Here is a 14,188-nt window from a genome sequence, read left to right on the forward strand (position 1 = left end):
TCGATTAAAATATATATATTAATAAAATTCAAAATTATATTTTCTGGATATTTTCAAGCTTATGCTCGTGTCTTCTTCGGTTGATAATAATTGAATTTTTGAACATTAGCACTTGCAAAGAGTATGTAGAAGATGTTGGTAGCGGACATAAGTATGAAGGACAACCACATGACAACTCTATATTGCGGTATTGTTGACTGAAAGAGAAACACAAATATTATATAAGAACATTCAAGTAAAAGTTTATTTTATTGTTTACAGGTAATCCGTAAGAATATTTAAATTGTTAGTAGAAATATATAAATAATGAAACGAACGATTTTTAGATAATTGTATGTAAATAGAATCGTAATAATTTAATTAATTGGAGGTTTCAAGACGTGACTGAGCGATGGGATTTTGGGCCCCCTAAAACTATTAATTCTTCTGTAAATTATTTAATTTTTCTATTAGTATAAGGGCCTGGGAGGAGCAAAAAAATCAGTTATTTCATGCCTAAAGGCGACTGTTTCAAAACGTTGAAAAAATTAAGTTTTCATCTGGAGTTCTATATCTTTAAAAATACCAACAATAGAAAACCTAAGAGAACATCATTTAAAGTGGAGTAAATTTGCTAAAATATGAAGCTTGGCTATTTGCGTTTAATAGTTCCCGCGATATAGCTTTTTAAAAAGTATCATTTCATTAGATGATAATGCTATATCTAATCCTAAACAGAAATTCCAAACTTAAAGCAGGAACAACTGTTCTTATATTTAATACAATGCTCAGGCCACTGCTGATATACGGCTGTGAAGTCTGGGGAGCAAAAAAACTACAATCTTTTCAAAATAAAGTCCTAAGAATCGCAGTTAATCCTCCTTGGTTCATAAGAAATAGCCAATTGCATCGCGAATTACAGATGGAGTCAATAAAGGATTACATCAAAAAACGGTTCATGAAGTTCCACTCCCAGTTGCCAACAGTTGAAGGAGCAATGACCTACAACCTGGGAAACCCAACCTCAGCCCGAAGACTGAAGCCCAAACTGCTGCATGACATTCTGTTATAAATTTTAATAAATATAAAATCAATTCATAGCCACAATATCTCTGTTTTACTTATTATTATTACTCATTTTATTTATTCATTATTTTTTTTCTCTTTTCTTCTCTCGCCTTTTTTTTCAAATTGACTTGTTTCTTTTTACTATTAGAGGGTAATTGTTTGTTTTATTTAATTGTGCCAATATCATTATTTTTTGTTATTAATTTTACTTTTCCCTTTTATTAAGAAGCATTATTCTTATCTATTTATTTTATTATTTTTTCATTCTTTTAATATGAACATTGTATATAATTAGGGGTGTCTTTTGTACGAGACTATACCCCCCCCCCCCCATAATCCACTGTAAAAAAAAATAAATAATATAACTGTTATATCAACCATTTAAGGCCCACCAGGCCGATCTGGTATAAAACAAATCAGATGATACATTCCAACTGCGCCAATAACGGCTAAACTTCGAACTAAAATCTAATCTAAAATCGAATCTTATTTGTGTTTCATTTGACCGCACCCCCAACCATCATCTCCTAGTACGTCATCCACGGTCAACTATCTCTCATAACCATTACGGCTAGTTCCCGTAGGACTTGCCACCCCTTTCATGAACGATAGGCCCATTCCCTACGGAGTGGAACTTCCATCCTTCCAGGATTTACGGCTTGTTCCTGTAAGACTTATCCTGCCAATTCATCTCCTTGGCCAACTTGTTTTTCTCATCAGTTTAAGTCGTCGAGTATAGATACTCTTCGTACAGAAGTAATTATACTTTTGACCCGACTCTATGGGATATCGATACTCCACCTATAATGTCGTATAGAAATGGTTATCGCAATGTTCCTGCTGGTTTGGCATTGGAGCACTAGCTCAGGTTTTGTCAATTGATGGTTATAAAGGAAGCCAATGCTGCTCCATGTCCAAAAATAAGCTATTTTAGACCAAGTAATCGATTTCTTGAAGGCTAATAGTACTTTCTTTTTTTTCCAACCTATTACCTATTCGTTTATGATAACAAACGATAAGTATACTTCTGAGCTTCGGTATATCAAAAACCATTATATATGTTTTTACTTTAAACTTAAATTTATAAATATATGACTTGTATTAAAAAAATTAATAATAATATTATAAGCTATTGTACATGAGGCAATACATACATCGGGAGCCAAGGTAGCAACCAAGGGTGGTCCAACGGCGCCAGCTGTAGTACCTAACCAGTGGCTGGTCGAACCCACGGTGCCTCCGTAGTTAGTTGAAAGATCTATTCCATTCACCTATTAAACAGTGATATTATTAATTTTTTAGTGGCTTAAATAGTGGAGGCTAAAATAATCCCTTGGGATGCCAGGTAGGACATACATAAAGGAATAGGAAAATATACAAGCGACTACGGTGTTTGCAACGAAATACTCCACACTTTATGGTAAGACTAGAAATAGCACCTATTGTTGTATGAGACATCACATTATAAAGCAAACTATGTCCTGGTTAATAAAAATACTTAACGTGAGTTGTAATCGCTTCGCGAAATGTTATTTAGGGGAATTCATGATCTGTAGTTTAACATGTTAAAGGGTGTTAAATGGAAAGGCTCATGTTAAACGGAGAAATATTTCTTTCTTTTACTATGTTAAAAATATATAACATAATTGAGAGTCTGTTATTAGGTCTGTTAAATGGAGAATGACGTCAAGGAACAAACCAGCTGAGCTCGTCACCATTTTGTTTGTTGCCATGTTAGGTTAATTGCTCGTAGTTTGTGCAGCAATGAATGACAATAATAATAGTGCAATGATAGTAGTCAATTAGCTCATCTTGACTCTCTCCTCACAAGCTAGAATATCAACATAACACTCAGTAGCCTAACTTCCACACAACTTCTACCTTTCACTAAATTTAGGCATGTAATAAATTGCTTTAATAAAAACATAGAAGTAAACAATAACATAAATTTTTCTAAGGAAAGGTTATAAAACAGGTTGCTCAGAAAATCCGCTAGGGGCTCTTATGCATCTAAGCTGACTTTAAATAGGGCTGCTCACAATTCTACACTTACAATATTTAACATGGTAAAACATTTAAGTTTAACACAATATAATGAATATCCCTATTTAAAGTTATTGCGGGGCAGTAATAACCAGTTGATTTCCCAATAAATTGGGTAAGACAGATAGAAAACTACTGGAGAGCTTCGGAATGTTTGATGCGATATTATTTAAAGATCCAGAAATGATCAAAATCAGAATGGTCAAAACTGAGGTGGGAAGACACGGTAGCTTACAACGCTCTTACGTCGTTAAATCAACGAAATTGGAAAACGGTCGCATAGGATTAAGTCACCTGGTGAGGGTTCGTTGAGGAGGTCAAAGACTGTGTAGTCAAAATTGATGAGTCTGCCAAGTATAGGTAAGGGGAATAACAAATTGCGGCTGTTTCAAAGCGATAAAAAAAATTAATTTTTCAATCGGAGCTCTATATCTCAGAACATAAGAACAACACAAGAAAACCTAAGAGAACGTCATTTAAAGAAGAGTAAATTTTCTAAAATATGAGCCATACAATAGCAATAAAATAGTTTTCGAGATACAGCTTTTTTAAAAAGCAACATTTCATAAAAACCCAATATTTTATACGAACAACTACTTTTTAGTAAGTTAAATTTTCTTTATTTTGAGTGTTGGAAGACATATGTGCGTCTTATGGATCTAGAGATATATTTTTTGAAAAATCCAACATTTTATACGAACAACTAGAAATTAACATTAAGTGAGTTTATTTTATCAAATATCATAAAAACTACTACTCCTACAAAGATAAAGACAATTAACTATTTTGTAGTAAATTGAACTAGCTTTAATTTGAGCGCTGGCAGACATCTGTACGTCCAATGGTTTTTGAAATAAAGTTTTTCATAAATCAAATTTATTGTCCGAACAACTATAAATCAATTTATTTTTAGTAAATATCATGAAAACTACTATTTCTACGAAGGTAAAGGTCATAAACTTTATTATAGTCCATTAAACTAGCTTTTATTTGAGTGCTATAAGACATCAGTAGGTCACATAGTTCCAGAGATATAGATTTCTCAAAATAAATTAACTAACTACAAATCTTTCAGTAGATTTTTAAGAAATTTTGCTTTTTAAAAAGCTATATCTCGAGAACTATTAGACGTAAATAGCTCTTTTAGGACTACTATTTCAGCAAATTTACTCTTCTTTAAATAATGTCCTCTTAGATTTTCTAGTGTTGATGGTAGTTTTTAAGATATAGAGCTCCTAATGAAAAATCAATGTTTTTTAAGGTTTTGAAACAACCGCCATTTTTTAATCCCCCTACCTATACTTGGCAGACTTATCAATTTTGACTAGTAATTATACATAGTTTTTATTGATGTAATCAAAAATTGGGGTGAGATAACTGCCTTTTTTTCTTCCTATCAGTTCACCCCCTGTTCAGGATACCTTACCTATTGGACATGGATTGTCGAACACTTCTGATGTTATGTACCTCACCTCTTATGTAACTCATGCCATGACTTATATACAGCACCTCGACAACTTACTGTGTATATATATTAATCATTCAAATGTAAAATAAATCACTAATTTATTGGAGTAAGTAGAATAAATATTTCCTACCTTTAGGGAAGGGTAGAAAGTGCCCATACATCCCATTCCAGCGATCAAACAAACGAAGGCACAAGTTCCGTCACATTCGCAGTAGCTAACAGCAAGAAGACCGAGACTTGGCAAAACTGATGCTGAAATAAATAAAATATGTGAACAAATATTGGGTTGGAGCAAAAATAACACTTTTTTTTTTTTTTTTTTATACATAGGTTAAATTTCTCCACTAAAGCCAGTTGGAAAATGTTCGCCACTGTATTATGCCTAAGGAGGTACTCCGAACCCGCTAGTTGAGTCTTCAATACTTTTCGCAGCCTCATTTTCAACACTGTTAGCTCTTGTTTCATATCCTTTCGAGCTATTTTCAGGTGCTGCTGTATACCTAAATATTTATGTAGTTCATTGTCTTTTAATTTCCTGATGCACTCTTCTTCATTTATCAACAGGTCCTGGGCACTGACGACCTTTCCCTCGTTCACATGAAGCATTTATCTAGCCCAAATTACATATTAATGTCATTGGTAAAGGATGACAATTTCAATTATTCTTTGTAATTGTTTTATTTATTTATTTTAATATGTGGACCTGTCAATTTGTGTGTTTTAACTTATTTTATTTTATTAGTATTATTATTTTTAATTATTTATATATTTTTTTAAAACTAATTTATCCATTCAAGTGTTTCTTGTAACCGGATTTTTATTATATTTTACCTTTGAATCTATGTGTTAGTCTTGTTCTCGTAAAATGTATTTATTTGTTTGTTTTTTGGTAAACTGATCTACTGCTGTGACTATTATTAATGAACTCACATTGCTGTCTAATAGTGAATTTGATAAGCGGGTCACTGGAGACGATCTAGAAGGGTGAGTTCGGGAGAGCGAATTTGTTGATCGGGTGAATTAAAAATTGTGTAATGGTGAAATTGAAGGAACAGAAAAGGCAAAGAAAAAAGGAATGAATTGAAATATTTGTATTTGGTTTATAAACCGAAATTGATTGTAAAAGGAAACTGTAGGGAAAAAAATTGTTTTCTTTCTATTTTATGATACCATGTAATTATATGTAATTTATATATGTCCGATTACGGATTGATTAGTATTCTGTGTGATATAGCAACCTGATGTATTTGGGCAGCATAGATGAATAAAGTATTTCTCCCTCTCTCCCTCTTTCCCTCCCTCTCTCTCTTTCTTCCTCTCTCTCTCCTCCGTTTTGCACGCTAGTTGTTCTATGGGTCTATGGGTATCATTAGATTCGAGGTGGTCGTATATCTTTGTAGCCAAGATAGAGGTAAGAATTTCCTAGATACTATTTAAACAAGTTATTGGTCAAAAACCTTCGGATCCTTTTTTGGGAGCATATAATTACGCGTCTGAGAAACATTATTATTTTTTTTTTTCCTTATTTCTTCCGGTTTTCACCTTTGTAGGTCCTAGTAGCTATCACCTGGTTCTGTATAGCGTAAATAAATTCTTCTGTTTCTGGGAAAAGGGCACCCTTGCGAAGGTATAATGCCATATTAGGAATGCACTCTACTGCATAACTATGGTAAAATCTTCGATGCAGTTCCTTAGATTTCCATTCCATTATTATAATTATTGAAATTAAATTTTTAAAAATAAAAAAAACCCATATCACAGCCCTCCAAGAATGGTGTCGTAATTGGAGGATTAAAATAAATCCCATCAAATTACCTTTACTCTTCGTCGTAAACCTGCCGACTGCCCTACATTATACTTTAATAATGTGGCTCTTACCCCTGTAGAACAGGTTCCCTATCTTGGACTACACCTTGACAAACGAATTCTCACACAAGACTGAAAAGACAGGAAACTGCACGTCGATTTCGACTATCACAGCACTTACTAGACAAACGGTCCAAACTTCCAATTCATTACAAAAGACTGATCTATATGACAATTATAAGGCCTATCTGGACATAAGGAGTTGAGCTTTGGGGCTCCACTAAACCTTCGAATTCCTCTCTTATCCAATCCTTACAATCCAAAATCCTTCTTAAAAACCTAAATGCTCCCTACTTAGTCACAAATAAAATCGTCCACAAAGACCTTAATGTTCCATTTGTAACCGACCTAGCCCGAACCAGACATCAATACTTCCATTATAAACTCCCTAACCACTCAAACCCATTAGTTTCTAATCTTGCTTCCTCTTTTATTCCGCACAATGCTCCGGGGCGTCTGAAAAGAGGCTGGCCTCGAGACCTTATGTTGTAAAAATGATTTTAGAGTGCTACCAATGGGTAGTTTCTCTACATGCTTGTACCATACCATAATGATTTCCTCAAATTTACTTCATGTATTTTATATACAGTTGTAAATATCAATAAATAAATTTAATAATAATTAAAATTAAAAAAAAAAAAAACCTATCATAAGCAACATTTGTATATAATTGAAATTGTTTACCTATTGTTGTAAACACCACTCTATTCCATGTTAGAGAAATGATTTTCTTCTTTTCAATCCAGTCTGATGCGGCTCCTGACGCGAAAGCAATAATTGTCATGAATAGATAAGCTCCTCCAAGGTACATACCGTTCTGGAAAGTAAAAAAAATGTACTTTAATAGATAAATTATGAAACCAAATTAAATATTACAGCGTGTGTAAAAAAAAAAAAAAAAGATCACTCTCCAAATATTTATCAAAGTATTTCAAAACGTACTTCGAACATATGCAATGGTTACTAATAACAAACCTCTTGCATGAAAAATGAAGTTAGGTTGTTTGTAAATATTTGGTGCTTGCAATAAAGTCTTATTTTTTACGTTTTCACGAATTTTCGCAGTTTACTCCCAAGTCGCCTAAAACTGAAAAATACGTTTTTGACCACTTACGGCTTCTGGAAGCGGATAATCGGAAAAATCACTGATATAAAAACGATTTCCTATGAGAATCCTTCATTGATAATACCTCTTTGGAAAGGTCAGATTTTTAAGTGCGCTAGAGAAGAACCGATAGATGTTTAAATCTTTATTTCATCATGATCATCATCATGCTTGGAGCAAGGACGGAGTAAGCTCCAGGAGCGAATTTTAGTGCAAGAGCCCAAGAGCAGAAAAAAGGGCAGTTATCTCACCCCAATTTTTGATTACTTTAATGAAAACTATGTATAATTACTAGTCAAAACTGATGAGTCTGCCAAGTATAGGTAGGGGGAATAAAAAATGGCGGCTGTTTCAAAGCGATAAAAAAAAATTTCATTCGGAGCTCTATATCTTAAAAAGTAGGAACAACACAAGAAAACCTAAGAGAACGTAATTTAAAGAAGAGTAAATTTGCTAAAATATGAGCCCTATTAGATTTATTTACGTTTAATAGTTCTCGAGATATAGCTTTTTAAAAAGCGACTTATCATAAAAATGTTGTAAGGGACGTACTGAAAGATCAGTAGTTAGTAAATTTATTTTGAAAAATTTATATCTGAAAAACCATTTGATGTGAAGATGTCTATTTGCGCTCCAATTAAAGATAGTTTAATGGGCTATAAAGTAGAGTATAATGTTTATCTTCGCAGGAGTAATAGTTTACATGAAATTTGCTAAAATAAATTGATTTATAGTTGTTCGGACAAATTTTCATTTGCCAAATTTATATTCATATGTGAATATCATAAAAACTACTACCCCTACGAAGATGAGTGTCATAAACTACTTTATAGTAAGTTAAATTTCCTTTATTTTGAATGTTGGCAGACATATGTGCGTCTTATGGATCTAGAGAGATATTTTTTGAAAAATCCAACATTTTATACGAACAACTAGAAATTAACATTTTGTGAGTTTATTTTGTCAAATATCAAAAAAACTACTACTCCTACAAAGATAAACATAATTAACTATTTTGTAGTAAATTTAACTAGCTTTAATTTGAGCGCTGGCAGACATCTGTACGTCCAATGGTTTCTGAAATAAAGTTTTTCATAAATCAAATTTATTGTCCGAACAACTATAAATCAATTTATTTAATAGTAAATATCACGAAAAGTACTATTTCTACGAAGGTAAAGGTCATAAACTTATTTATATTCCATTAAATTAGCTTTAATTTTAGTGCTAATAGACATCTGTACGTTACATAGTTCCTGAGATATAGAATTCTCAAAATAATTAACTAACTACTAATCTTTCAGTAGATTTTTTTTTAAAAAGCTATATCTCGAGAAGTATTGGACGTAAATAGCTCATTTAGGGCTAATATTTCAGTAAATTTACTCTTCTTTAAATAACGTTCTCTTAGATTTTCTAGTGTTGTTGGTAGGTTTACGATATAGATATAGAGCTCCGAATGAAAAGTTAATGTTTTTTAAGGTTTTGAAACTGCCGCCATTTTTTATTCCGCCTACCTATACTTGGCAGACTCATAAATTTTGACTAGTAATTATACATAGTTTTCATTAAAGTAATCAAAAATTGGGTTAAGATAACTGCCTTTTTTCTTCCCGGCTCTACAATAATTTATAACAAACTATTGATTTTGTTCATTAAATATATATACATTCTCAAATATTGCCGGATCAGCTAGTAAGTAATAAGTAATAAATCGATCATTCTAGAATCGACTTGACAACGTACGATTTCTATAGTACACTTCTATAGTAACTGTTATCTAACCCAAAGGTTATTTTATGTATAATCATTGATTATCGTAGTTGGATAATTATTATTGAAATCGATGGATCTCAGGCGTGGAACTCCTTTCATTACGTTGAACAAAGAAATATCCAACTAGTTCTCAACAAATGTACGAAGGAGGATTTCTTTATATTGGATACTTGTCCGTGGAAGAGTCGTGGGCAAACAACAGAAGTTTTTGGTACGATTCCTCTGCTGGTGTTGAAGAAATGCCAAAACAGTTCTAATTTTGTCAGTAAGTAATTAATAATAATACTAATTTATTTATTTGTTTATGGTGCAACCCCAGTACAAATAGAGTTAGCCTGTAAAATACATGAAATAGATAATCAATTGTAGTAATTTTACGAAAATGATGAGTTAAAGATCGTTTATATAAACTAATAACAAACAATATACCCAAGCTGGGCTATTCACATTCGTTAGAATAAAACAGTAAAACAAAAACGTTACTTCATATTTAATAATATTAAAAAACAATTGGGGCGATAAGTGTCCAGCTTTAAACAAAAGATTTTGTGTTACATACATAAAAAGAAGTTTAAGATCCAATACTGGGGGTACAGACAGAAATTCATACAACTGATTTCGGTTAATATTGCTTAGCTTCGGCATGTATCGGATTCGGTTACGCGGGGGGATTTGTCAAAAAATGGAAACAGTTCTCCAGGGCCGTTCCAGCTGAAGCTGGACAAAACTTCTGTGGATCCAAAATATATTTGTGTCGACTGACATTTAGAGTAATTGCATATTTACTGGAAAGTCGTAGTTAGGAAATTATTCTCAAGTGAGTTATAGGGCAACTGATCTTTTGGTAGCTTTGAGGAGAATCCGTTTTACGTCAGTGAGTAATTAAATAAAAAAGTATTATACTAATTTTAATCATTCGTACTCTCAGTGCACTACTAACTACTACTAGTACTACTAGTAGTTCCTACTAAGTTGTTATTTACGAGGGTGGTCTGAAAAGTTTCAGATCTAACAAAAATAAAATGAAATTTTTCTGATTTTTTTTTTTATTTTTCAACATAGTCTCCTTGTAACTCTCTACAACTTGTCAAGTAATGATGCGTAGTATGCTCCTGCAATGGTTATTCTTTTTTGAAGAATATTAGTAGTTTCCCTATAACTCACTTGAGAATAATTTCCTAACTACGACTTTCCGGTAAATATGCAATTACTCTAAATGTCTGTATTCAATATAACTATTGAACGGGAACTATAGCTCTATTTTTCATCCTCCCTACATATGATTGACAGACTCATCAATTTTGACTAGTAATTATTCATAGTTTTCATTAAAGTAATCAAAAATTGGAATGAGATAGCTACCTTTTTTTTCTACCCGGATCTTGTACTATTAGTTTTGATCATGAACTTTTTATATAGGAGAAATCGGAAATTTCGAGCCGTAATACTCTCAAAAAGTGAGAGAATAAGGAGACAAAGAAATATTTGGTAACAAAAGTGGATTCAGAACATAGAGATTTTCATGCACAAAATTAAAGGATTTTTTGTAGGTCAATTGATAGACCATGGAAACTTCATCTATAAATCTATAAAGGCATCCACCGAAACCTATTCAAAGCTGAGCAAGTTGTTTTTTTGGTTACGCTTATATTACACGCTATGATGTGAATCGATTTTTAAATATTACTTTATTTTGGTATTCAATGAATATAAAAACGTATTGGAAGACTATAGTTGACCGTGTGTTGTAAATTCTAGGAAGATAGTCCGGGTGGCAGTCAAAGTATCAAAATTGTGAAATAAAACTATTTATAATTAACAAATGTTTTCGTCAGGGCTTAATGAAAAACATTATTATAGAATAGACATAATATTACAATATTTCAAATCAATTGTTATATTCATAAAGTATATAAAAAAAGAAATAAATATAATATAAGGAAGTATATAAGTAGGTGGACTAGAAACTAGTTACTAGTAAATACAACCTGGGCCTTGTTTCATAATAAAGTACAAACTAATACTAGGTATTAGTCTTGTAGATTTATCTTAATTCAATTACACATACTTGTACAATAGTAACTTGTGCTTTAGTATTTTTTAATTCCTGTGATATCACTAATAGTCATCCCTATCAAGAAAAAAATAAGTATTAGTATTATTACCACACTAGTTTCTACACTTGTACTATGAACTAATAATATTAGCTTTCATTATGAAACAGGGCCCTGGTGTACAACAAACCAACTTATAACTTGATGATAAATTTAATAATAAACTAATAATGGATATATATATATATATATAGTTGACCGTAAAACTTATATATAAAGAAGATGGTCAGGGTTCCAGTCAAAAAAAGAACAAATAGTTTACAACTATTTATTGTTCGACGTTTCGTCCCACTTTACAGGGTATCATCAGGGCTGCTCAAAGAGAAAGGTTAAACAGAAGGTGACCTTCTGACCTTGACCTTCGGTTTAACTTTTTGCTTTGAACAGCCCTGATGATACCCAACAAAGTGGGGCGAAACGTCGGACAATAACTAGTTATAAACTATTTGTTCCTTTTTTAACCGCAACTCTGACCATCTTCTTATATTTAATAATGGTTATATCTTGTTTTTTTCATTTAGTCCAGAGGGCGCCCTGTAATGAGGGGCGAAACGTTGGTTTAAAATAAATAGTTTCCTTCTACTATTTTGATACCTTTATTGACCGCCATTAGGACTATCTTACTATAATCGAATATAAAAACGGATTTAATACTTACACTTTTGACGTCAAATCCGAGTACAGAAGCCATAAATTTTGGGATGTTGTTAATCATAACAAACAAACCCCAGCAATGGCCCCAGAGACCAACGGCCAAGGCGTACGTCGGCAAGTTGGTAGCGAATCCTTTCCAAGGCATGTCAAAGAAGCTTACTTTCTGTAAATGGAAAAAATATCAATATTAATATTACTCAGATACGTAATTTTAGTTGTTTGTATCTTTTTTAGCTCTGATAAAGCACTGCGAAACATTGTCTAAAAATAAATAGTTTATTTACTATTTAACTCATTTTGACTGAACCCATCTTTCTTTTATTGTTATTTACAATCAACAACAATTTTTAAAAGATTTTCAATTGAGGCGGTCGCTGGAAAAATGCCGTTCGTTCGAAAAATACGGTTTTTTTTTTAAATATTTATTTATTGCTATTTACAACTGTACATTATAATACATTTAGTAAATCTGATCTGAGTTAAATTGGAGTGTTACAGGTGTGTAGAGAAGCTACACATTGGTAGCACTCTAATGACATTTTACATTAGCTGGTCTCGTGGCCATCTTCTTTTCAAGCGCCTAGGAGGATTGTCAGGAATGGAACAGGATGCAAGAGTAGAAACTAAGAGGTTTGAGTGGTTAAAGAGTTTATAATGGAAGGAGTGATATCTGGTTCGGGCTAGATCGTTTACATAGGGAACATTAAGGTCTTTATGTATGATTTTATTTTTGACAAATTAAGGAGCATTGAGGATTTTACGAAGGATTTTGGATTGTAAGGATTGAATACGAGAGGAATTCGAAGGTTTAGTGGAGCCCCAAAGCTCAACTGCCCATATGTCCAGATTGGCCTTATTACAGTCATGTAGATCAGTCTTTTGTAATGTGTTGGAAGGTTAGACCGTTTGTCTAGTAAGTGCTGTAATAGCCGAAATCGATGTGCAGTTTCCTGTCTTTTCAGTCTGGTGTGAGGAATCCAGGTTAATCGCTTGTCCAAATGTAGTCCAAGGTAGCGGATCTGTTCGACGGGGGTAAGAGTAACATCGTTAAATGAAACTGTAGGGCCGTCAGTAGGTTTACGACGAAGAGTAAATGTGATTTGATGGGATTTAGACGTTTTTAGAAATCAATATGTGAAGTGTTGTAAATCATATAACAATATATGCAATAATCTCTTGTTTAGTATGGTGCTTATATTTGATACAGTGTATCACAAAATAAGAAAAATATTTTATTGGCAGTTGGTTTTGTAGTGGCACACGGTTGCGCGCAATATCTAGTGTTAGCCATAGAAACTGCTCAGAACGCTAACATCGCCTAGAAAATGTTTTGCCAGATAAGATAACCTAAGAAAAACCTTTGTTAAATGGAGAAATAATTCCTTCTTTTACTAGTATGGTGCTTATATTCGATACAGTGTATCGCCTATAAGCACTATCTATCTTATCTATATATAGATAACATTTTCTTGTGCATATGTATATTAAAAATGGAAAAACTTTTGTTAAATGGAGAAATAATTCCTTCTTTTATCAGGTTTAATCGATATAACATATAACATATTTGAGAGTGTTAATGGGTCTGTTAAACGGAGAATGAAGTCACGCAACAGACCATCTGAGCTCGTACAGTTTTGTTGTTGTCGTGTTAGGTTACTTGCTCATAGTTTGTGTTAGAATTGATTTGGATGTTTTTATAAATAATAAAGCAATGGATGACAATAATACTAATTTTATGACAGTTGTCAATTAGCTCATCTTGGTTCTCTTCCTCACCAGTTAAAAGATCAAGAAGGCACTGAGTGGCCAAACTTTCACTATAGACATGTCTTAATAAATTATTTTAATCAAAACTTAGAAGTAAACGATAACATGAAGTTTTGGAAGGAAAGGTTATAAAACAGGTTGTTCCGAAAATCCGCTAGGAGCCCTTATGCATTTAACATTTAATATGATTTTAATTAGGGCTGCGCACAATCCTATACTTATAATATTTAACATGGTAAAACATTTTCATTTAACACACTTAGGACTCCATCTTGACAAGAGACTTACTTGGAATCCACACACAAGACTGAAACGACAAGAAACTGCTCGTAGATTCCGATTGCTACA

The 14,188-nt window shown here is 32.6% G+C and overlaps 1 protein-coding gene and 1 long non-coding RNA gene across 2 annotated transcripts in view; one reads left to right on the forward strand and one right to left on the reverse strand.

Annotated features, from left to right (window-relative positions):
- The window catches only part of LOC106688794 (putative inorganic phosphate cotransporter), a gene marked incomplete in the record, with an annotated part of 38,789 nt that continues 24,601 nt past the window's right edge, over positions 1 to 14,188 (reverse strand). Inside the window, 5 exon segments of the mRNA XM_067046877.1 lie at positions 1 to 197; positions 2,202 to 2,318; positions 4,689 to 4,810; positions 7,109 to 7,241; positions 12,078 to 12,236. Coding sequence (XP_066902978.1) covers positions 60 to 197; positions 2,202 to 2,318; positions 4,689 to 4,810; positions 7,109 to 7,241; positions 12,078 to 12,236 — 669 coding nt within the window.
- The window catches only part of LOC106688795 (uncharacterized), a 74,605-nt gene continuing 69,737 nt past the window's right edge, over positions 9,321 to 14,188 (forward strand). The window contains exon 1 of the long non-coding RNA XR_001344365.3: positions 9,321 to 9,570. This is a non-coding gene — a long non-coding RNA (uncharacterized lncRNA). The remainder of the gene's footprint in view (positions 9,571 to 14,188) is intronic.

The sequence above is a fragment of the Halyomorpha halys genome, unplaced genomic scaffold (genome assembly GCF_000696795.3).
Source record: "Halyomorpha halys isolate HHAL.00 unplaced genomic scaffold, Hhal_1.1 Scaffold1206.1, whole genome shotgun sequence".
Lineage (NCBI taxonomy): Eukaryota > Metazoa > Arthropoda > Insecta > Hemiptera > Pentatomidae > Halyomorpha > Halyomorpha halys.